This window comes from Sceloporus occidentalis, unplaced genomic scaffold, assembly GCF_023333645.1.
Source record: "Sceloporus occidentalis isolate IW3139 unplaced genomic scaffold, rSceOcc1.0.p SCAF_5, whole genome shotgun sequence".
NCBI lineage: Eukaryota > Metazoa > Chordata > Lepidosauria > Squamata > Phrynosomatidae > Sceloporus > Sceloporus occidentalis.
In genome coordinates, this window is record NW_028316985.1 from 104,393,413 (window position 1) to 104,418,276 (window position 24,864).

General features: G+C 41.0%; 1 protein-coding gene across 8 annotated transcripts in view; it reads right to left on the bottom strand.

Annotated features, from left to right (window-relative positions):
• The window catches only part of PCLO (piccolo presynaptic cytomatrix protein), a 288,390-nt gene extending 267,907 nt beyond the window's left edge, over positions 1-20,483 (bottom strand). For 7 of the 8 annotated variants that reach the window (XM_089525004.1, XM_089525006.1, XM_089525005.1 and 4 more), the window contains exon 1: positions 6,379-7,498. In XM_089525004.1, the coding sequence (XP_089381130.1) occupies positions 6,379-7,422 (1,044 nt within the window). In that variant the 5' untranslated portion in view covers positions 7,423-7,498. Of the gene's footprint in view, positions 1-6,378; positions 7,619-14,376; positions 14,411-20,151 lie in introns of those variants that run through there. The other variant, XM_089525010.1, reaches the window with a different exon arrangement.
• Between the last annotated feature and the right edge of the window lie 4,381 nt (positions 20,484-24,864).

Sequence of the window (24,864 nt, forward strand, 5' to 3'; positions counted from 1 at the left end):
TTAACCACTCTCATGAACATGGTGGTTTTTTTGTACAACACAATACTCTGGAGTTCTCATTCAGATAAGAAAACATTTCCTATTAGGTTACTGTTGCAACTTTTTTTTTTAAACCCAGCTGGATAAAAATGGATGATTTGTGAAAATTGTAATAATTTTTCAAATTTAGATCAGGGAATTTAATGAAACAAATAAACAAACAAACAACATTTATATTATAGTAAAATCCAGTTTTTGGAGACAACTCAACTTTACATGCTACCTGAACTTAATAAAACTTTTAAAGAAATGCCTTCACTTTTACTCTCTTGAAACTTGATTCCATGATCCACTATGAAAACACAGAATTAAGGACTCCTTAGTTCTAAAAGGATGGGTAAAATATTTGTGTTCTGAACTTAAAATTACAAATACAGGTTAAGTCTCCCCTATCCAAAATAAGTTAATAACCAAAATAGGTTAATAAGGAAGGTCTAATGCTGGACATAAAGAAAACAAAAATAATGACCACAGAAGAAATACACAAATTCAATTTAGACATTGAGAAAATTGAAATAGTTAAAGAATTCCAATATCTAGGATCAAACATTGACCAGAATGGAGACTGAAGTCAAGAAATAAGAAGAAGACTAGGACCCACACAAGCAAAATCTGCAGGGTCAATGTGAAGGCAATGCAGGGGCAATCATGGGGTTTTAATCAGGAGCCATCTTAAACACAATCGGGGGTCATTCCAGGGTCATTCCAGGGTTAGGTAAATCCTCTTTTCCTCTGAATTTACCTAACCCTGGAATGACCCCTGATTGTGTTTAGGATGACTCCTGATAGCGTTTGATGTCATGTGATAAACAAACTTGAAACTTTACCTAATCCTGGAATGACCCTGGAATGACCCCCGATTGATGGCTCCTGATTGCGTTTGCCGTCGTGTGATAAACAAACTTGAAACCCATGATTGCACCTGCATTGCCTTTGCATTGCCTTCACATTGACCCTGGGATAACTTCAAATTTGGCTCGTGTGATAAGGGCCTAGGAATGGGAAGAGCAGTTATGAAAGAACTGGAAAAGATACTGAAGAGCAAAGACATACAAATGAGCATCAAAGTCAGACTCATTCAGACCATTGTATTCCCATGGATGTGAGAGCTGGATAGTGAAGGAGGGAGACAGAAAGAAAATCAACTAATTTGAAATGTGGTGCTGGAGAAGAGTACTTAGGATACCATGGACAGCCAAGAAGACAAACAAATGGGTTCTTGAACAGATCAGACTAGGGTTGTCCTTGGAAGTTAAGATGATCAAGTTGAGACTATTGTACTTTGGCCATATACTGAGAAGGCATGGATCACTAGAAAAAACAATAATGCTAGGAAAGATAGAAGAAAGAGAGGAAGATCACAAACCAGATGGATATACTCAGTCAGGGGGGTTATGGGCAAGGGCTTGCAGGATCTGGGCAGAGCAGGACAGCGATTCTTGGAGATGACTCATCCATGGGGTCGTCATGAGTTGGAAATGACTTAAGGGCAGCTAACAACAACAATAAAAATGCTTGGGACCAGAAGTGTTCTGGATTTTAGTTGTAGTTTTATTTTATTTTAATAAAGGATGTTACTATCTCAGCCACTCATGTGGACATTTCTGGATTTGCAAAGATTTTGAAGTATCTCAGATTTTGGAATTCTGGATAAGAGTGAGTCAACTTGTATAGCACAACAGATCATTTGGTACGATGAACTTACTAATACTAGCAAGGAAGTCATAAGTGAGCACAGGCTTTAGGAAACACTTGCCGTCTTCCTGTTTTATCACATCTGAGCGTGCCAACCAGATTTACATCCTTTCCACTGGGAGGAAAAACATTCATCTTCTGAGTAATTATCAGAACATCTTTCTGAAAAATTGCTGGCACTGTTTACTATAAATTCTCTTGATCACAAATTTTTGCACAGAGAGATAAATCCACACTTTGAAATACAATATTATTTGCTTATTTGTGGGTGGTTGTGGCTATTTCTAGTTACTATTCTAGCATGGATGCAGTCAGCAACAAACTCTGCACCCTAGTGAAATGTTAAGATAATGAATGTGGCAAAGAAGATGAATTTATTTAAGTCAAGGTGATGTATATTTTGTTTAAGGGTGTTATGAAATTGCATGCATAATTTCTCTCTACTCCTTTTTCAGCTGGTGTTGGGATATTTTCTGAGGAGAAGCAATGCCAGTGGCATCCCTCCTAGTATCAGATGTAGCACCTCTTCACCATAATGCAATATTATATTGCCTCGTTGTGATAAGAGGACAATGTTTTTTTTTTAAAGATGGCTACCAGCATCAGCATCACAAGCAGTGCTATCACTGTTGAAAAACAAGTGTCAGCAAAAACAGTTGGAGAATTTTGTGTGTGTTATCCCCTGCTAAAACATCAGATTTCAGCCAAAGTTATCACCCTTGAATTTCAAGTTCATCTTAATTTTACATGAAAATAATGGTTACCAATTTGCCTTCTTTTCTCTGTAAATGTGCAAGGATGCTGAAAAGAACAACTGGTTGTAGACCCAAAATTTTTCAGAAGCATAAACAGTTACTAGGGAGATATAAATAATTATATTTTGATAACTAGCAAGCAAGAAAGGCTCAGGTCCTTGAGAGGTAATAAAGCTAGAGTTCAAGATTACTAATCTGGGTTCAGTGGAGAATTAGATTGGTGTAAAGGAAGCCATCCGTTAGAATAAGTGTTAGATCCCAATTACTTTGAGGCAATCTAAAATAACTTTGTGTGTATTTTTTTAAAAAAAAGATTGTAGCATTTAAAAACAATATACCATATTCTTGATAATATACAGGTCCATTTAGCAATAAATCAACAGGCATAGCCATTATATTAAGCAATTACTATGCGGCTGTTCTAAAATTGCAGTTGGAACATTCAATTTGTCTTTGTTTTGTGTGTGCAGGACTTTTTATTTTCTCTTTTGACCTTTATAGCAAAACTGGCTGGTTTTGGTTCTATTATAGAACATTAAAAATTATTCCATTAGTACTATCACCATCTGTGGATCTGCCCAGAATGGAGACAGTTTGATACTACAGTGGACCCTTGTTACTTTGATATCATCTTTCACCTTGAATTGCTGTAGCAACTGGTTAAAATATACCTGTGGATTGTTTATACCTTGATCAAGAAGCACAGCCAAGAAATAACTGGAGCACAGGCTATTTGTTCAAATTAAGTCTGCATCTGTACTGTAATAACCCGGTTTGACACCACTATAACTGCCATGGAGCAACGCTATGGAATTATGGAATTTGAAGTTTTGTGCAATAATTAGTTCCCCTGTCAGTGAGTTCTGATGCCACAACAAACTACAAATACCAGAATTCCACATCCTTGAGCTAGGCAGTTAAAGTGCTGTCAAACTGCATTATTTCTGCAGTGTGGATACAAACTAAACTTCCTGCAATAGGTGTGCAAAGACTCCCAAGATTTATGATTAATGTCTGATATACACATGTAGCAAAATTAGCTAACAGTCTTTACAACTGGCTTAGGAATTATTTGCCTCCGATGAAGACAACTCCAAACATCTTTCACGACTGGTCCTGCTTCTCAAACTGATGGGAGTTGCTGTCCAACAACATATGGAGAACCACGTAATTCCAACCCTACTCTGAGATGATACAACTGGATAACTTTGTGTAAATGTTTCAGTACTGCCTCTGGGAATTGTAGATGGAACATGAAGCAGATTTTGCCCACTGCCTAGACTGACAGTCCTTTCCTTGGCATCTAAATCTCTCTATGTAAGGTTTGTGTTGTTTTTTTAATACAGAGAAACATTAAACTATGTGAGCCACCACTGTACAGATAAAGCTAATAATGTAAGAAGTAGGACACAGTGTAAGCTTTTAAAGTGATTGCCTCTAGAATTGTCCTGCCTGATTGTATTAAGAGAAATTCTTGATTATCTTTGATTCAAACATTTAATCTCAGAACAACGGGGAGCAATGCTACATCTATGAGCCAGTTCACACAATATAGTTTAATCTGCCTGGTAATGTCTGGCTCCTTGGCACTGCTTTCCTTTGGACAAAGGCAACACATGAACCTGGCATTCATGGATGCAGCCAACAATTACTGTGGTTACCAGAGCTGAAAAAAGTTCTATTTAAGAAGAGAACAGCAGTTGTGAATGTAGCTGCTGTAACTTTTACATCTTGGAAATGGAGGATTGGCTGGCATAGCCAAATCACTGTAATTCAGCCCTGTGCTGCATAGAATCATAGAATCATAGAATTGTAGAGTTGGAAGAGACCACACGGGCCATCCAGTCCAACCCCCTGCCATGCAGGAAATCCAATCAAAGCATCCCCAATAGATGGCCATCTAGCAGTTTGTAACTAGTTTCATAGTTCCAACAAGCTAGAGACATGATCACACCAAAGTTTTAGAGCTTATTAGAATGGCACTACCTTTCACTTTGCACTTGCAGCAACAGTGTGTGTGTGTGAGAGACAGAGAGAGTGAGAGAGAGAGAAAATGACACAGAGAGAAAGCACAAGTTCTTTCTGTTGGGAACGCTACAATCTACTGGAGGGTTTTGTAAGAAGCCAATGGAGAACAATGCAAACTGGATGCCACATATAGGTTCTACAGTGGATTTGGCCCTGTCCTAGAAGGCCTTTTCCTATTCAGAGCTTGGAAGTAAGACATTGAAACTAATGATGTTATCTCTAACACACTACTTTGGGGGAGGGGGGAGGGTTAACAATGGTGTAACAATATTTTTTGTTGTGAAATAAGATAACCAGTTACACATATTCATTAATTCGAAACCCCCTGCTGAGGGACATGCTGGGGGAGTTTCCATTTTTATGGATTACTGTTTATAAGATTCTCATTCATGTTACATAAATGAGACCAAACCTGGATAAAAGAATTGCAGGGTGTCCCACGGCTGAGCATCAGAGAGAGAGATCAGTTTGCTATTGCTTTCCTCTGAAGCTGAGAGTATAACTTGCTCAAAGTCACCCAGTGGGTTTCCATGGCCTAGTACAGATTCAAACCCTGGTCTCCCAGTGTATTAATCTAACACTCAAACCACTACATCTCACTGGCTCTCTGGAAAGGTCTGGGATGCATAGCCAACACAAAAGGGAAAAGAAGCCAATAGCTTCAAAAGAGGGGAAAAAAACATGCTATAGAACCTGGAATCCTTAAGGTAGAACCAAGCTCCTTCAGGCAACCTATATATTTTCCCCTAAGTTCTCTAAACACACAGTAAAGGTAAAGGTTTCCCCTTGACATAAATGTCTACTTGTAACCAACTGTAAGAGGTGGTGTTCATCTGCATTACTGAGCTGAAGAGCTAATTTGTCCAAAGATTACTATAGTGATCATGTGGCCAGTATTGGTCACATAGATAAAAAGTGCATGTAGATAAATCGATACCACACAGAATTGCATTCTGAAGTGGTATCGATTTATCTTCGTGCACTTTTACATGCTTTTGAACTGCTTGGCTGACAGAAGCTGGGACAAGAAATGGGGACTGACTCCATCACACGGCACTTGGGCCTTGAATTGCCAGTCTTCTGACTGTCAGAATTAGCATCTTAACCACTAAAACATACTGTAGGTTGACTATTCCTCATTCAAAATTCCTGGGACCAGAAGTGTTTTCAGATTATTGAATATTTGCATTAGAGATGGGATCCAAGTCTAAATATGAAATTTATGTATATTTTATATACACATTATACATATAGTCTGAAGGTAATTTTATACAACATTGTAAATAATCCTGTGAATGAAACAAAGTTTGAACCATCAGAACCATCAGAAAGCAAAGGTGTCACTATCTCAGCCACCCGTGGGGAAAAAATTGGATTTTGGATTTTCAACTTGTACTGTAGGAGCAATTTTTAAACCTTCTAGCTTCAAGGAATCTTTTCTAGACTGAACTGTGTATAAGGGATAACTTGATTTTTAACCACAAACCCTGCAGAGAATGCTGAAGTGCATGCAGAGAAACCCTCTCAGTTCATACAACTATGACTGCAAACTGCCAAGCTCAGCTATCACTCATCCATCACTATCTTGTGAAAGGGGAAGACTGGTAATGGCAGACATGCCACTAACAGGTACATTATCAGTTATTACCAGTCTTCTCATTGATAAATCCCTGGCAAACTTCTAAAACAGTAAACCCATAAATAAACTCTTAATGAAGAAGCCATCATACATTTCATACATAAGCAAACTCATCTGCAAATTTAAATTGATCTTTTTCTTAATCAATTTTAATACCTGATTTTGTTTTGTTTGCTTTTAATTTTGGGTGACTCATAATTTATGGCAGTATAATTTGCTTACCTCTGTTATATGGGGATTAGGATTGAACCCGCATAGGCTGCATACTACAGTTTGACACTGAGTACATGTATTGTAATTGGCTTTTTCAGGAGTGTGCAACAGGAGTTCAGTGGTAGTGCAAAGAGGGCAAAAGGTTTTCTTTGAGGCTGATCCTCCAGGTTGAGAAGCCTGTGGAGGTGAAGCCTCAGGTTTTTGCTGGACAGGTCCAGGTTTCTGTCCAGTAGGTTTTGTAGGTTCTTCCTGATGCTGCGGCTGCTTTGTAGGCCCAGCCTGTTGAGCTGAGGGCTTTGCAGGCTCTCCAGGCTGCTGTAATTGCTGCTTTGTGGGCCCTGTTTGCTGGGGAGCTGGCTTTGCAGCACTTCCTTGCTGTTGTGTTGCCTGTTTATTGGCCCCTGCTGACTGAGGGGCAGGCTTTGTAGGCCCTCCTGGCTGCTGAGATGGCTGCTTGCCCGTTGGTATTCCTTGCTGGGCAACAGTAGCTTTTGTGGACGTCGGTACCTGGGATGATGTTTTACTAGCATTAGCTTGCTGCGGTGATGCTCTTGCTGTTCCTGGTTGTTGTGGTGGTGGTTTTGCAGGGCTCTGCTGCTGCTGTTGTGGTGGAGTTTTTGTAGACTCTGATTGCTGGGGCTGGGTTTTAGGTGCCCCTTGCTGTTTTTTTGCTTCTTCGGACTGTGGACCTGCTTGTTGGCCAGGCCCTGGTTTCTGAGCCTGTTTTGGCACCCCGGGTTGTTGTTGTTGTTGTTGTTGCTGTTGCTGCTGCTGTGGCACCACCTGTTTGGGAGGTGCTGTTTTTTGTGGGGCTGGTTTGACAGCCCCCTGTTGTGGACCGGTTGGCTTTGGAGACTGTTGTTGCACTGGTTGCTTGCTGGGTCCCTTTTGTTGCCCAGATTTATCCTGTTCTTTCTGAATAGGTTTCTGTTTCTTGGAAGCTTCTTCCTGGGCTGTATCTGAGTCCGATATCAAATCAAAAGGGTTGAATTTGTTCACAACAGAGGTGACTGCGCCAAATGGGTTGGCATCTGAGAGAAAACTGGGCATCATACTTGGCTTCTGATCTTCTTTAAAATCAGTCCTTGACGTAGACTGTCTCAAACTTATGGAAGATGGACTCCTTCCCGGCACTCGCTGCTCTGTTTTCAATGTATCAACTGTTCTGCTTTTGCTTAGAGTGGGTGGCCCAGAATCTGGAGGTTTGCCTGGTTGTCTAGGATGGTGGCTGCTATCAAGCTGAACATGTCTGCAAGAGGAAAGATATGATCATATAAGTACTAGTCCATAATATTATCTGAGAATATCAAAGAAATTGTGATGTTGTGGATTTTTAGACCCCCCCAAAGAAAAATCTTAGGAAAGTATGACATATAATATTATATTCTTAAAGCTAACTAGGTGCCTTAAATTATCCTCAGGACATACATGGCAAGGAACACTTTTCAAACTGCAAATGTAAATGTCAGTTGACAGCTACTTGGCAGATTGGGCTTCCTAAAATTGTATCAGCAATAAACAAGGACACTCACCAAATTTTCTTACATTTAGTACAACATATTTCTGAGTGACACACAATTCCTAGCATTCACAGAAAATTGGACTATGTCATGAAGTGACAAACACCAATGAATATGCAAGAAGAATGAAATATTAAGTTGAAAAACGACCTTCCCTAACAAGACTATGTAAAGAATCTGTCTCCATTTTCTCAGTAAACCTTATTCTGTATATTGGGTAATAGTGTGGGGTAGTGGTTTGAGTGTTGGACTATGACTGGATACAAGGGTTTGATTCCCTCTTTGGCCACAAAACCCACTGGGTGACCTTGGGCAAGTCACATGCTCTCAGCCTCAAGGAAAGGCAATGGAAAACCTCTTCTGAACAAATCTTGCCAAGAAAATCCCATGATAGGTTTGCCATAAGTCAGAAATGGCTTGGAAGCACACAACAACAACAACAACAACAACAACAACAACAACAACCAATTCAACTATACAGATAAAATTAAAGTATATCTTCTTTTTTTAAGCCGAAAGCTAAACAGAATACCAGTTTTGAAAAGCAAATTGTGTATCTTTAGGATTATTATTATAGACTTGAACAATCAAGAAAGTATGTCCTATCAATAAATATATTTGTCCATGCAATGGCAAGCACTGACTGGCTAATCATTTATGGATTGCATCTGGCTGGGAGGATCATATTTTGTTGACATACTATATTCAGAACTGTATTTAGAGATTACTTGGAGCAATGAAAGGATGCACCTAAAAGCCAGGTTCTGTATTATAGTAGAATCTATAATGCTATGTATATGTAAAAGTACAGTATAGTAATATATATTTAGCAGAGGTTAATAAAATACTCATTCTTTAATTGCTGATGAAGCAGAATTCATAATGTCCTGCAACACATACTGAACAATATCTATATAAAATCCCCTTATTGTAGTAGAAATACAGAATCTTACATATTACTACCTCTTTGGAAGGAACTCAGAAGAAATTCTCTCCTGTTCATTATAGTGTTACTGAAAGGTTGAGATACAATGTGTTTTTCCTCAGCACTTCCAATGTGCTATGAGTTCTGTTTTTACGTTTTTACCATCTGGAGTTAAATAGAACCTCACTTGTCCACAGACATTATTCCCCATTGCACATTAATTTTTTAAAAATTGCTTTCATTATATTTAACCTATTAAAAATTCCCTGTTCAAAGAACAATAAAAACAAAGTAACAAGGCAATAATTTTTAATTAAAGATTACCCACAGAAATGAACTACTTAAGTTGTAACAGTAAGAATAGGTTATGTGGGAATTCTCCAAATGCCAAGATATGCTATTTTAATTGGTTAATATTTTCAGCTGGCATGTTCCGTATGATGGTAGATTACTACTGGAGAACTTCCAAAACATTTTTTCTGTTCCTACAGTCTTCTGAATCATGCCTTGCTCATAAATCATGTAGATCCTATCAGGAAGTTGCTTATGGCAGCCATTTGTCACTGAGAGCAGTAGCTAAGGCGACAAACTGTGATGTACTCATAGAGCTGCATGTTTCCAGGAGCCTAAACTACCATCTTCCAGGTGCTGAACCACAACTCCCGTAATTCCTCACCATTGGTTATGCTGACTATGGCTAATAATAGTCACCATTCAATAACATCTGGGGCAGGGGCACCAGTTTGAAACTGGGCCTCCTTCTGTCCTCCTGAACCCTTGAGGTTCCCCATGCAACCTAAAAATCTGCTTGGGTTATCCTTCCAATGTTTCGATGAGGCATAGGGCAAATCACTGTCCTCCTAGATCTACTGACAGAAGCATTTCTATCAGTGAGGGGGGAAATCATAATCTCCCTCTTAATAGCCTCATTTTCATTCCCTTCATAGGGACAACCAAAAGTATCTGATCAGCCAATCTTGAAAGGAATCATAACACTTGGCACGGAGATGTTGAACAACAAATTTCTTATGCTAGTCATTAAAAATTTGACAGGAATGTCTCAGGCATTTACTCACATCAATATTTATTTGTCCAACTTATAAAGGGGTGTTTCAAGGCTGTTCTACACTGGCCAAAAATCCAGGGCCAGTTCAGAGCACTATCCCCTGGATGGTAGCCACATACACTGGGCTGAACCCAGAGCAATGGTGTCCACACAGGCCAGCTGGGCCAATGCTACATCAACTCCACTGGCCTGTCCTCTGTCCACAGAGTTGCCGCCACTGCTTCCTTACCAGCAGGAGCTCTAGGGAAAGAGTGTGTGTGCCACTGCTTCTTCTGAGGCTAGGACAGACACCCATGTGATCAATGAAAAGAGGGGCATCAAGCCATGCAATTAGGTGGTCCGTCTACCTCTGCTTCTTTTTGCATGCTGCAGCCTTTCCATGGAGTTCCTGTCAGTGAGGAAAAAGTGGCAGAGGTTCTATGGGCATGCCTTGAAATGAATGAATGAAATATTTATTTATATCCTGCCTCTTTCGTTTTCCTGAGAGGGATGGCATGGATTGTGGTGGGTGGATAGCTGGCTCAGCATGAATTGGACCCAATCTTGCCATCCAAATGGTAAAAAAAAGCATGCTCACCCGAGTTTTGGGGAAACATTGAGCTTTTCCCTGATTTTCCTTACTCTGAAGCAAAGCCAAATCAACTGGGAAAACCTGTGGCATTTCCTCAGATGCAGCCATCCATTATAGGGACAGATAGCAGTGGCTCTGGGATGAGTTCAGGTTTTTTTTTAATTTTGTTTTTGTTTTTACAAGTGTAGGCAAGGCCTGAGGCAAGAACTGGGGTCATTTGTAGATTTGTCACCAAAGAAGAGGAATTCAGTCCAACATGTGGAGTCCTGATACTGTGATGGAACAATCCCAAATGGAAACACAGTAGAGAAAGGAAACAACTTGCCTGGATCTGCAAATCTCATTACAGTCCATGTGAAAAAAGACAAAAAAAAGGTTGATTACTTACACCTAAAGGGTCATTGCTTGCACCTAAGAAAGCCTTAATATGAAGCCCCCTTTCCTTGCTTAGATAGTGCATGCAAGTGTGTACTCACCCATGTGTCTCTCAATATCTGCTTTAATTATTACGTATGAACTCATAAACTAGATCCAGTTGCTAATTAGTGGGATTTACATAGATTATGATTTCAAGATCTGATTCAATAGGTCAGGGGCCCTTTCACACTACACAATTATAGCATTCAATCCATTTCAACTGCCATGGCTGCATCCTGTGGAATTTTGGAGTTTGAAATATCGTAAGGCAGTACAGCTGTCTGGAAGAGGATTCTAAATATCCCTTCCTAAACTGTGCATCACAACTGAATTTGTTTACTGAACAACATGAATACCTAGTATGGTTCATCGTTAATTCAGTGCAACTGAGCGTATTAAATTTCAGAACACTGAATTCATTTAAGAAGCTTGGGAAGCTGGAAAAGAATAGATTTAAATAATTTTAACACATATAACTATAAGGAAACAGTTTTCCTGTGGGTAAATCTCTTAATATTGATTTTTCTCACATTCAACATTTGCAAATTTGGGCAAATTTTACTTTAAACCAAACTGAATCAGATTTCTCATTCATGGCAAATCACTACTACTTATGAAGTTATACAGATCAATAACTTTTAAAACTCCTGAGAATAGACACTAACAATCAGGAAATTGTCACATCTGTGCTTTGAAGGCTTGAAGATTTCTCAAACTGAGATGTTGAAGAGAAGGGTAAGGAGAATCATTTCATAACACTGTACTGTATTTACACCATTGGAAAGTTTCAATAGCCAATTACCTGTAATACCACATGGAATGAAAATATTAACACTCCATTGTTATAAGTGAACAAATGCATATTAAATTAGTCAAGAGGACTGAAGTAAAACAATATGTAGTAAAACGTGTAATTCCCGACCCCGGAGGGGGGGGATTTCATATATGTGGTATCACTACAGAAAAATCCCTGTCACAGATACTAATCTGTTTACTCTCTTCTAGTGACTAGTCAAGTCTCCAAATTTGGCAGGACCATACCTAGTCCCAAGCTGTTTGTGGCTTTAAAGGCCAGAGCTTTAAATTAGGATTGTGGGGGCAGGGACGTAGCCAAGGGGGGGGGGTTCTTGGGGTCCGGATCCCCCCTTCCATTAGAAAAATGAATGGTGTGTGCTGCTGCGCCGCCGCACTCAAGCCCCATTATAATGGTGGCACTTAGTCTGGACCCCCCCCCCCCTTCCTAAAATCCTAGCTACGGCCCTGGTGGGGGGGAAAGTAGGCAGCAAATGCATCATATGTAGATTTGTTATTTTGACTGTTCCCTGCTCCTGTCATCTCCTCAGCATTTTTTGTCCTACAGTATGTCCATTCTGAATTTCTGAATGCTTTTTAATGACTCCACCATGGCCAGCATATTATACTAACATAACCTGGTTATACTGAGAACATGTGTCCAAAGTACTGCCTACTATGTTTAAATGGGAGTGTTGCTGGAAAGCCAACTGAAGCTGGTTACATTTTTTAAAAAAGCAAAACAAACAAAACAAAAAATCCCACCAATGTCTGAAATAGCTGCAGTCACCAGAAATGATAATACTTATGTGCAGTGGCATCCTTAGGGTTGGTGTCACCCAGCTCAGAAACGCACGGTATCACCCATCCTTATGGACCTCCTTCCACACCACACCATACAGAATCCTTAGCCATGTGTTTCTGTACTAATACTACTCATAAATCGTAATTAACAAATATCAATGAATGTCATGTTAATAGTTGTGACATAAAAATTAGCACAATTAAAAATTATATATTTGTATGCACAAAATAAATGTATTTACATATACATTGTTTCATGTGTTTAAAGTGAAAATTTGATTAAATGTGATGTTTTTAAAGAAAATTTAGAAAATTATTAATTATTTTTTAAAAAGATGAAATTTGACATTTTTTTAAAAAAGCTTGGGGTCTCTCCTTTCTACTCCCACTCAACCTCACATCACTCATACCATCTCTTTAGCATTTTAAAGAGACACAGATGAATGCCACAGCCCATTTCTGCCAAAAGGCAGATGTCTGAGGAACAGTGGTGGCACCCCAACTTAGGGTGTTAACTGGTATGGTCCACATACCCTGAGGCCCTCTAATGACACCACTGCTTATGTTACCAGCTAGCAACCATCATGTCTTTTCAGTCCATAATATCAGAGGAGTTCAACTCTCGTTGTATTCTCATTTTAGAAGTATAAACTGGGCCAGCAGTATCCCCTGTGGTTTGATTCCAGGATCTTTCATGGATACCAAAATCCATGGATGCTCAAGTCCCATCATATACAATGGCATAGTAAAATGGCATCCCTTATATAAAATAGTGCAATCAAGATTTGCTTATTGCAATTGTTTTTGCATCTATGGATGTAGAATCCATGGATATGGAGGGCTCTCTGTGTGTGTGTGTGTGTTGTGTTGTGTATATATCACTGATATATATCATTGAAACGAGGATCAGGCCACAGAGTTCTTTACCTTTCAGATTCAGCATGGGGGATCATAGCCAAAAATAATGAGATATGCCCCTGAAAAGGCCAGAGGTTTTCCCACTCCATTGGGACATTCTAAACCCATTGCTCCAAAATAGCTCTGTAACCAGCATAGTCCAGAACATTCCCCATTAATCCTTAGGAACATAAGATATTCAGTATCCCTATAAAGTTACACTGATGATAGTAGGACGAGATCTGACTAGTCCATTACATCAGACAGTAGTACCATTTACATACCTGCAGAAGGGGATATCCCAAACATCTTTACACAGAAATACCATTGTGAGCAGTAAGGTTTACTCCATAACAAGTACACTTGGGATTACAGTCTCAAACAGATATGATTAAACTGCTTTATCTTCATAGGCTGCCCTTGAAAGACTCCTTGAAAAGCTTTTGAATCACAACTTATTCTAAACTTTGCTGAATATCTAGATTTCTGCAGGCTTCAGATCTTTACTCTTGAGGTCTGATTTGACATGAAGCATATAGCAGCTGAGAAGTGTCTACCTGCTGCCTAGCAACAATCTCCCGTTTCCTTAACCCAGGTGTACATCAAGGGACATGAGTTTTAAAAGGCAGCCATCACAGTTTGCTTGCCAAAAGACTATAATTATCTTCTTCTCATTTTCTCTGGTCCTGAAGACTCTAGAAAAGTACAAACCTGGTTACAGTGGTTTGCTGAGTACACTGGAAAACCATTTCTTTAAAAAGTTACTCAAAATAATTCAGCCATAAAGCAACACAAAAGTTGACCAAACTGGCCTAAAGAGAGTAGATCAAAGAGATGTGCATAGTTCTAAAATATAACAAAACCTCTCACAAAATGGCAAAAGTGCCCTGCTTATTCTATTATCACTAGAAAAGGCACGTAAATGTCAAAATGTCAGTTTTTTCCAGTTTTAGAGATAAGCTAGTATGGTCACTTTTAAATTTAAATTCAATTAATTAATAGGCTTTTATATCACTGTTGGACTGGGTTGGGTTGTTTTGCCCCAATTGCTATTTACATCCAATTGTTGTTTTTTTCCTGTTGTAAAACATCCTGAAAATTATTTTATTGAAGGGACATTCAAATGTATTTCAAACAAATATCCAAAACAGGTGACACAGTTTTTCTCTCACATTTGACCTTTTTTGCATTCATACAAATTCAAAAATTCAATGTACCTGCCTAAATGTAACAAGCCACTTCATCTGTAACTATGCATTTTTTAAGGGTTACAACACTTTTAAAACTTAAATGAAACAAAAAAGGACATCATAAGAATAATAAATGGGTGATCATTATGAAGTCGCATGGTAATATACACGTGTGGATCCCAACTACAGATTTTAGCAAGGGGAAATGGAAAAAAAAATGTTCACATAATTATATATGTGATGGTTTTCCATAGAACTAGAATTTGAGATCACCAATGAAGCCAACTGATGAGAAATTCAAGATGTGGGAAATTCAGAAGTGGAAAATTCAGAAGCAACACTAGTGCAGAAGCAGTTAAATTATGGCAACAATTATGGAAAACAAGGATGTGGCCAACAGATCAATTATCAATATACATCCCAATGCACAAGAAAAATGATACAAAAGAATGCAGCAACCATAGGACCATAGCATTAATCTCATATGGAAGCAAAATAATCTTCAAAATTCTCCAGCATAGACTCCAACCATACATGGAGAGAGAAATTCCAAAGGTTCAGGCAGGATTGAGAAAAGAAAGAGCTACAAGAGACTACATCACAAACATAAGGTGGCTAATGGAGCGCACCAGGGAATTTCAGGGGGGAAACCAGTGTCTACTTTATAGATTATAGCAAAGCATTTTACTGTATAGATCATGGAAAACTATGGAATGCACTCAAGGACATGGGGGTGCCACTGCATTTGACACTCTTGATGAGAAATCTGTACCAAGGACAACAGGCCACTGTAAGAACCGAATTCAAGGAAACAGAGAGGTTCCCAATTGGTAAAGGGCTCAGGCAAGGCTGCATATTATCACCCTATCTGTTCAAAAACATCATAAGAAAAGCAGTTAGGACTTTATAGCACGGGCCCAAGGGAATGCAATTAGAGAGGAACGGAAGGGGGCAGGAAGGGAGCAGAATGGGGCTATCATCCATTTTACAGCATGCTGGAATGCTGCTGATACCACCAGAAATCCCCGTTCCATTCCCCATCTGTCCTCCAGAGGCCGATTTTCAGGAATTGTTCAGAACAGCTCCTGAAAATTGGCCTTTCTGGCATGGATGGGGAATGGAAAAGGGACTTCCGGTAGCATCAGCGGCATTCCAGCATGCAGTAAAATGGATGATATCCCCATTTCGCTTCCTTCCCACTCCCTTCTGTTCTGCTCTAATTGCGTTCCCCTGGGCCCTTGCAATAATGTCCACAGGCTCAGAAGAAGGAGGAGTGAAGATAGTGGGAAGGAACATCAACAATTTAAGATATGCAGATGACACAATAATACTGGCAGAAGCCATTACACACTTGGAACGTTACTGAGGAAGGTTAAAGATAAAAGTCCAGAGGCAGGATTAACAATGAACATAAAGAAAGCAAAAATAATGACTGCAGAATAAATACATAAATTCAATCTGGACAGTGAGGAAATGGAAATAGTCAAAGAATTCCCATATCTTGGATCAAACATTGACCAAAGTGGAGACAGCAGTCAAGAAATAAGAAGACTAGGAATGGGTAGGGCAGCTGTGAAAGAACTAGAAAAGATCCTGAAGAGCAAAGATATACAATTGAGCACTAAAGTCAGAATCATCCAGGCAACTGTTTTCCCCATCAACATGTATGGATGTGAGAGTTAGAAAGTGGACGAAGCAGATAGAAAGAAACTCAGCACATTTGAGATGTGGTGCTGGAAAAGAGTGCTTAGGATACTATGGACAGCTAAAATATCAAACAAATGGATCCTTGAACAAATCAAACCAGAACTCTCCTTGGAAGCTGAGGTGATCAAATTGAGGCTGTCACATCTTTTGGCCACATCATGAAAAGGCACAGATCACTAGAAAAAAAAAAATAATACTAGGAAAGATTGAGGGTAGAAGAAAGAGGGGAAGACATGCCAGATGGATGGGCTAGATCAGGAGGGTCATAGAGACTGGTTTTCAGGGACTGAGAAGAATAGTGGAGGACAGGGAATCTTGAAGGTGTCATATCCACAGGGTTGCTATGGGTCGGAGCCAACTCAACAGCAGCTAACAACAACACAACAAACTTCTTCAGACAGCACACTATTCAACAATGGATTTCAATGCCTTCAGTTATAGTGATGGTTTGTAACTTGGATGATTTAAAGAAAAATTAGACAAATTCATGAAGCTATCAATAGCTGTTAATTATTTCCTAGAGGAAATCAAACCTGAACCTGCCCAAAAAGCCAAAATGACCAAACTGAGGCTATTGTACTGTGGACATACCATGAAATGATATGATTCATTATGAAAGATGATAATATTCAACAAAGTCAAAGACAGTAGTAAAAGATAAAGACTACACTACAAATAGATAGACTCACTCAAGGAAGCCACAGCTTTCAGTCTGCAGGACTAGAGTAGGCCTGTTCATTAAAGGGTTATCTCTGAGGTCTCTAATGCATAAAGGTGCCATAAATTGAAGCTGACGATAGCAATGAACTATCACAACAAAATAGGTCTAGAGGTAATCCACTACAACAGACAGAAATGTAAGATACGTGAAAATATTCCCATGAGTCAATGATGATTTTGGCATCATTTTACACTTTCGAGAGCAGTGTTAAGTCAATCATCGACTCCTGCAAGACTTGAGACAGTATATAGATATTTCATATTACGTTGCAGCAGGGCTGGGGAAACTGTTGCTCTCCAATGGTTAAAATGTAGATGCCGTTATTCCCAATTTCAGACCTTGTTGGCTATGGCTAATCCAGGAATGGGAACTGTGCAGCATTCCATATACTATTGTATTTCAGTTCCCAGCAATATACACCCCTGAACATAGCTATTAGGAGTTGCAATCCAACAACATCTGAAGGGCTGCACAATTTTCATCTCTGAACTAGACACTCTAGTATTAACCCTAATCCAGCATCCACAGCTTGTCAGCTGCAAGTAGACATTCTCACTTCGGTTTCATCTGTTTTCGTAGTTTCTAACATTGTTATTGTTGTGCATCTTCAAGTAATAGTAATCCTAAATTGAACCTGTCACAGGGTTTTCCTGGGAAAATTGGTCAGAGGTGGTTTGCCTTTGCCTTTCCCTTCCTCTCAGGCTGAGAGACTGTAACTTGCCCAAGGTCACCCAGTGGGTTTCCATGAGTGAGCAGAGTTTCAAACCCTGGTCTCCTGAGTCATAATCTATGCTCAAACCACTATACCATGCTGGCTCTCAATTTCTAATTTTCCTTAATCCAAAACAAACCAACAGAGAGTAAAACTGATTCATTCAGATGACTAGTAACTTCACAGTTAGGCCCGAAACAGATGGGCAGATAGGGGCAGCCATGGCCCGAGGGCAATCAGGCCAGGAGGGGCTTCTGAGCACTCTTGGATGTCCTTCTGTTCCACCCCTTAGTCTATTTCATGTTGAAGACTGCAATTCTATCAAGGCGCAAAGTGAACTCAATGGGAATTACTTCTGCCCATATTCAATGGAACACTTTGTTTATTAGGGAGCTGGGGGTGTTTAGCCCAGAGAAGAGAAGGTTAAGGGGTGATAGGATAGCCCTGTTTAAATATTTGAAGGGATGTCATATTGAGGAGGGAGCAAGCTTGTTTTCTGCTGCTCCAGAGACTAGAACACGGAGCAATGGATGCAAGCTCCAGGAAAAGAGATTCCACCTCAACATTAGGAGGAGCATCCTGACAGTAAGGGCTGTTCGACTGTGGAACACACTCCCTCTGAGTGTAGTGGAGTCTCCTTCCTTAGAGGTCTTTGAGCAAAGGCTGGATGGCCATGTGTTGGGAATGCTTTGATTGAGATTTCTTGCATGGCAGAAAGAGGTTGGACTAGATGGCCCTTGGGGTCTCTATTATATGATTCTATTATTGTATTCTACCATTGTATTCTATATTAGTGCTCTAAGGTGAAGTTAGATTTTTCTTGAAAGCACACACACACACACACACACACATAACATATCCATTTTTCACAGACTAAAATAATTTACATGTTTAACATTATGAATGTTTTTGAAGGAGCTTCAGAAAATAAAACCATTAAAACCCAGTGATAGGGATTTCTGAAATTCAGGAGAAATGCCATTTTTTTATAGAACCTATCTAATGGACACCTACAACAGGACCACTAAAGGAGGATGGGGGCAATTTGAGGTCTTTTCCCCGTCCCCCAGACAAACTGATACACTAGAAAATCTCCAAGCCCATGTAAGCAGAGAAAATAGTGGGACACCAATAATAATAATAATAATAATAATAATAATAATAATAATAATAAAATGAACATGTATGTACACCATGTGTGGAAGCTCTACATCACCCTCTTGTCCCTCCCTGAAATCTAATATCAGAAATCAACTTGCGGGATTATTATTATTATTATTATTGAAAAAGAAGAATAAGAACTAGAGGTTCAAATATAGTTGGGGAGGAGGAGGGAAGAATTACATCCCCATTGAGAGGGCATTCGTTTCTTGTAGCATTTTTTCTTGTGCAAAAAACCGACCGGCATTCTACCAGTCTCACTGGCATTTTGCTTGGGTAAGGTCAGAATATAAGTGGGAACAATCTGCACTGTTGGGGCCCTTGAAAAGCTGTATGATTTGATCAAGAAAACAAATATACCCATATATATACCTATACACACACACACACATATGTATGTGTGTATACATGCTTATATATTCTGGACCAGCCTCCCAATCCAAAAGACTAAGAAATCCCTATGGCTGCTCTCTAGTATACAGTATGCTCTGCAAGGAGGGCGAGCCATTTCAGCACCCTGGACAGAGGCAAATGCAGAGTATGCTCTGCCAGGAAAGCGAGCCGTTTCAGTACCCTGGACAGGGCAAAACCTCCTCAACCTTAGGCTGAGTCTTAAGAGTGAGGAATCTCCCTCGGAATATTTGGGAGGGGGGGGGGGTTGAAGGCTGCATCCACACCCTTTAAATGCCATGGCTCGAGACTATGGAATTCTGGGAATGATAGTTTCTCCGATGGCAGACGAATCCCATACCCAGTTAAAAGGGGTGCCAAACCGGATTAGTGTGTGGATGCAGATGAACAGAGGGGAGGCTGGAGAGAATGGCAGGGATCTGGATGCAGCTACCTCCCCACCCATCATCATCATCCATAGATTTGTGGCAGCAAATGCAATTCTCCTGGTTTGGTTGAACACACACACGCACACCGTGTGTGTGTGTGTATGTATGGGGCAGGGGGATCAAGATGAAGGAGACCCTCTCCCACCCTCTTTGGCCAGGGGATCCAAGTGGGTCTTTCCAAAGCCAGAGGGGAGCAGCAGGATATATATGAGATGTGGATGTGTGTGTGTGTGTGTGTGTGTGTGTGCAGCAGGAGCAGCATGGCGCAAGGAAGGCGAGCTTCCATTTTAGCTCCAACCTGGAAGCTGCCTGGCATGGAAGGGGGGCTGAGAGAGAGATCCAGCCCTGCCCAGCCTCCCCTCAACTGGATCCGAAGAGATTAAAAAGGAGGGGGGAGGGCGATGCCCAGTGGAGCTTCATGCACCCCCTTTTCCTTCCCTCCCTGCATCCCAGTCTGTACTCCCTGCCCCTTTCACCGGCCTTGGGGAGGGGTCCTGGGCCCTGGAGAGCACCGCCGCGATCTGCCTCCTCTCCGCCTCGCTCAGCTGGCTCAGGTCTGGTGCCTCTCCGGAGGGTAGCCGAGGCCCTTCCGAGGGGGCCTCCCCACCGAGCTCCCCTCCAGCCAAGCCCTCGCCTCCCTCCAGGCTGGCTTCGTTGCCCATGGCTGCTGCTGGAGGAGGAGGGCAGCGACACAGAGCGAGTCAAGGAACAGGGGGATCCTCCTCCTGGAAAGGGCAGATGGCTAGAGTTGCAAGGGCTACTCCATTCCTTCCATGGCTGGGAGGCACTGCTCTGCCAGGGAGAGGAAAGGAAAGGAGAGGAAAGCTCCCAGAGCGCATGCGTGCGGTGCACAAGGCAAGGTGCTTGCCCCCTCCCCTTGACACACTCACATGCTCATCCCCCCTCCCCCTTCTCTCCAGCTCTTAAAGGAGCTGCACCAACACTCTTCCCAAAGACAAGTGCCAAGTGTAACCCCCAGAATTCCACAGCAAGGAGCCCTGGCAGCCCAAGTGGGCTTGTTTCCGGAATAAATACTCAATCACTAACCACACTGGCCCCACTAACCTCCTAAGAGCACTGCACTTCCACTTGGACCACCCCAGCTGCCTCCTGAGGCTTGTGAGGCCTCATAGCAACAGCAGCTTCAAACAAACAAACAGCTTCATTTATATACTGCTTCATACCAAACTAGCAGCGTCTAAGCGGTTTACAAAGTGTAAGCTAATTGCCCCCCAACAAGCTGGGTACGCTCGGAAGGATGGGAGTCTGATTCGAGCTTGAGTACCCTTAGCTGGGATTGAACTCGCAACCTTGTGGTTTGTGAGTGAGTGGCTGCAGTACAGGCATTTAACCACTGTGCCACCAGCGCTTCATTGATGTACCCTGCCTAAGCCAGTGTTTCTCAACCTTCCTTAATACAGCTCCTGATGTTGAGGTGACCCTACCCCAACCACAAAATTATTTTCGTTTCAGTTCCCGAGATGGTCAGACATGTATATGTTTTCTGATGGTCTAAGACAGTGTTTCCCAAACTTTGGTCTGCCAGGTCTTGGGGACTTCAACTCCCATAAGCCCCATCTAGTGGAGCCAACAGACAGGAATTCTGGGAATTGAAGTCCGAAATGTCAGGAGGACCAAAGTTTTGGAAGCACTGGTCTAAGGCGACCAGTGAATGGGTCGTTCGACACCCCCCCTTCCAAAGGGGACATGGCCCACAGGTTGAGAACCAATGGCCTAAACTCTCCCTAAGTGGTTGACAACTGTAAGCTAGTTGCCCCCAACAAGCTGGGTTACTCATTTGAACCACCTCCGAAGGATGCAGGTCCAAGTCGAGCCTGAGCCCCTGGGTGGGATTGAACTTGCAATCTTATGGTTTGCGAGTGAGTGGCAGCAGAACGGGCATTTAATCACTGCACCACTAAGAGCTCACTCACTGAGAATTCTCAAGGCCCCCTCTTGAAACTGCAAATCCCAGAATGCAACAGCAGGCAGCCAAAGCAGTTCAAGTGGAATAGCAGCATTATCAGAGGGTTCACCTTGAGGGTTCACATTTCACCTTGTTGGTCAGAGAGAGAGAGAGAGAAAGAGCTCTGGTGAAAGGACCCACTCTTTCCATGAACCCAGAGTTTTTTTCTTTCTTTCCCTAGTTGTTCTTTGGGGGCCATTTTAGGCTGCCTCCACACTGCACAAAGAATCCAGGTTGACCCTATGTGATGGATTTCTGGGAGCTGTCTAAATTGGCAACAAAAGAGTAACTGGGGGGGGGGGGGGGACACAAACTCTGTGTTCACGGAAAAAGAGAAGATGTTAGTTTGCCTCAAAGGGAGGCCAGAGCAATATCAGAGGTCCAAAACAACCTGCAGAAAAAATCCAGTTTGACAGCACTCTAACTGCCCTGGTTCTATTATTATTATTATTATTATTATTATTATTATTATTATTATTATTATTATTATTATTATTAATTTGGTTCAATGCTATGGAATTCTGGGAACTGTAGTTTTGTGAGATATTGAATCTTCTCTGTCAGAGGGCTCTGGGGCCACAACAAACTACAATCCCCAGGATTACCTAGTACTGAGCCAGGGCAGTTAAAGTGATCTTAAACTGGATTATTTCTACAGAGTGGAAGGATCCATGTAACTGAAACATAGAGGGCACATCTACTCAGATCTTCCCCCAGGGACTCTGGGATGTGACTCCCATCCTTCAGACATCTGAGCCTCTCCAGTCTATGTGGTCTCTTGTCCATCTGCTCATCCGATGGATTCTATGTACACCCTGTTATCCCCATATTCCAAATTGTAGAATCATGGTGGCATTGTCATCCTATATCACTTGGCATCATAGGAGAAGTAAAAGGACAAGAAGGGGATGGGGCTTCCATACCTGCAAGGGTTATTCCTAGTGCCTTTCTTGAAACTTCAGGCTTTCATTTCAAAAGCACCTTGAAGCATTTTGGCTCAGGAGTGCAAAAACACTGGCAATAAATAAATAAATAAATAAATAAATAAATAAATAAATAAATAAATAAATCACTGAGGCCAACTTTTAAACACTGACATAAGTGTGGGGTCAAAGGAGAACAGCAAGAGGTTTTGCATATCCAAGACGGCTTTAGGTTTTGTTTCTCACCAAACCCACCAGCACCTCCCTTCTTCATATTGGCTGATAAACACTTTTTGAAACTATGGTGCAAAACACACTGCAGAAATAATCCTGTCTGAGACTGCTTTATCTGCCCTGGATCAATGCTAGAGTTTTCTGGGAACAGTAGTTTTGTGAGAAATTTAGCCTTCTCTGTCAGAGAGCTCTGGGGCCACAATAAATTACAGTTCCCAGGATCCTGGGACTGAGACAGGGCGGTTAAAGCAGTGTCAAATTGGATTGTTCCTGTAAAGTGTTTTGAACCTGTGTGTGCAGCAATTGGAAAGCAGCTTGAGAGGTCTCAGTAATCTGCTGTTCAAAGAGAACAGTCACATATCAGAATGGACATGCCCATGTACTGGGACCTTAAAGTAACTCCTTGGATCTTGGTCTACGTTACAATAAACATAATACTTTATCAAGGATTTGAATTTACTGCAAGACTTCTTTGTGCAGGGAAAGTTTCACATACTATTATTTATTTATTTATTTATTTATTTTGGAAAATGGATATATTGTAAAGATTTACAGGGGTTGGCATCAGATTAGAAAAGAGTTAACTAATGAGATGTATGGCTGGGGTCTTCTACTAAACCAAGATGGGAAGCTGACCTTGGAGCACTGATTCCAGACATGAATTTGGATAGAAAATTTGGTCATCATCTCTATACACATCTTCCCTGACTAAATTAAAAGAATGTTCTCTCAAATCAATCCACAGGTTGTATCTTACATGTATTTGCTTGGTGTATATTGAGTTAGAGGTGGAGGACCCCTGTGAATATGGAAAAAACCACAAATAAAAAAACACTATTCATTTTAAATAAGAGAACACCTCTCTGGGAATCTCCAGGTCCTCCAGTGCAACTCTATGGTCAACATCTGCCAGAAGTTTATCATAGAATCCTGCTAGAGGACCCACAAATGCCTAGAGAAGTGTTTTCTCTAGGACATTCTACATTCTCCAGCACAACCCTATTATTAGTAATAGTGCCACTGTATTATGCTTTGATCAGGCCCCACCTGGAATACTGTGTCCAGTTCTGGGCACCACAATTCAAAAAGGATGTTGACAAACTGAAGCATATCCAAAGGTGAAAGGTCTTGAAACCATGCCCTATGAGGAGTGACTTAGGGAGCTGAGGATGTTTAGCCTGGCGAAGAGAAGGTTAAGAGGTGATATGATAGCCCTGTTTAAATATTTGAAGGGATGTCATATCGAGGAGGGAGCAAACTTGTTTTCTGCTGCTCCAGAGAACAGGACCCAGAACAATGGATGCAAGCTACAGGAAAAGAGATTCCACCTCAACATTAGGAGGAAATTCCTGACAGTAAGGGCTGTTTGACAGTGGAGCACACTGCCTCAGAAAGTGGTGGAGTATCTTTCCCTGGAAGTCTTTAAACAGAGGCTGGATGGCCATCTGTCGGGGATTCTTTGATTGAGAGTTCCTGCATGGCAGGGGGCTGAACTGGATGGCCCTTGGAGTCTCTTCCAACTCTACGTTTCTATGATTCTGTGATTAATTTCCAGCATAATTGCACTGGAGGATTTAGGAATTCCAAGAAAGAACATAATCAGAACCTCAAACAATCAAATCTGCAAATCTTCTTCACCATGCATACTTTCTTTTGAATAGTTCTACTGTAGTAATATGTGGACTTGCTACTTCCTTTTATTTTCATCAAGAAGCTGTGCCTGTGCATATGGGCGATGCACAAGATTTTTGAGTAAAACTATTTTTATGTTCTTTTATAAGAAAGACTATATTTGATTCCTTTGGCTGTGCTAATACACCCAGGTGGGGTTGGCTGGTAGCTGCTCTTGCTTTCTCCATGCTTCTGCTTTAGAAGGCTCTGCTAAGGAGATTCACAAAATCTCAATTGTGCCCTTTTGCTTTTTTATTAAAACCTAAACATCCTGCTGTGCTAACAGCAGTAGGGAGGTATCAGCGTAGTTCTGCACAGCCCTTAAGTGTGGACTTTACTGACAGTTACCTAGGATTAACCATATACAAGGGATTTCTAT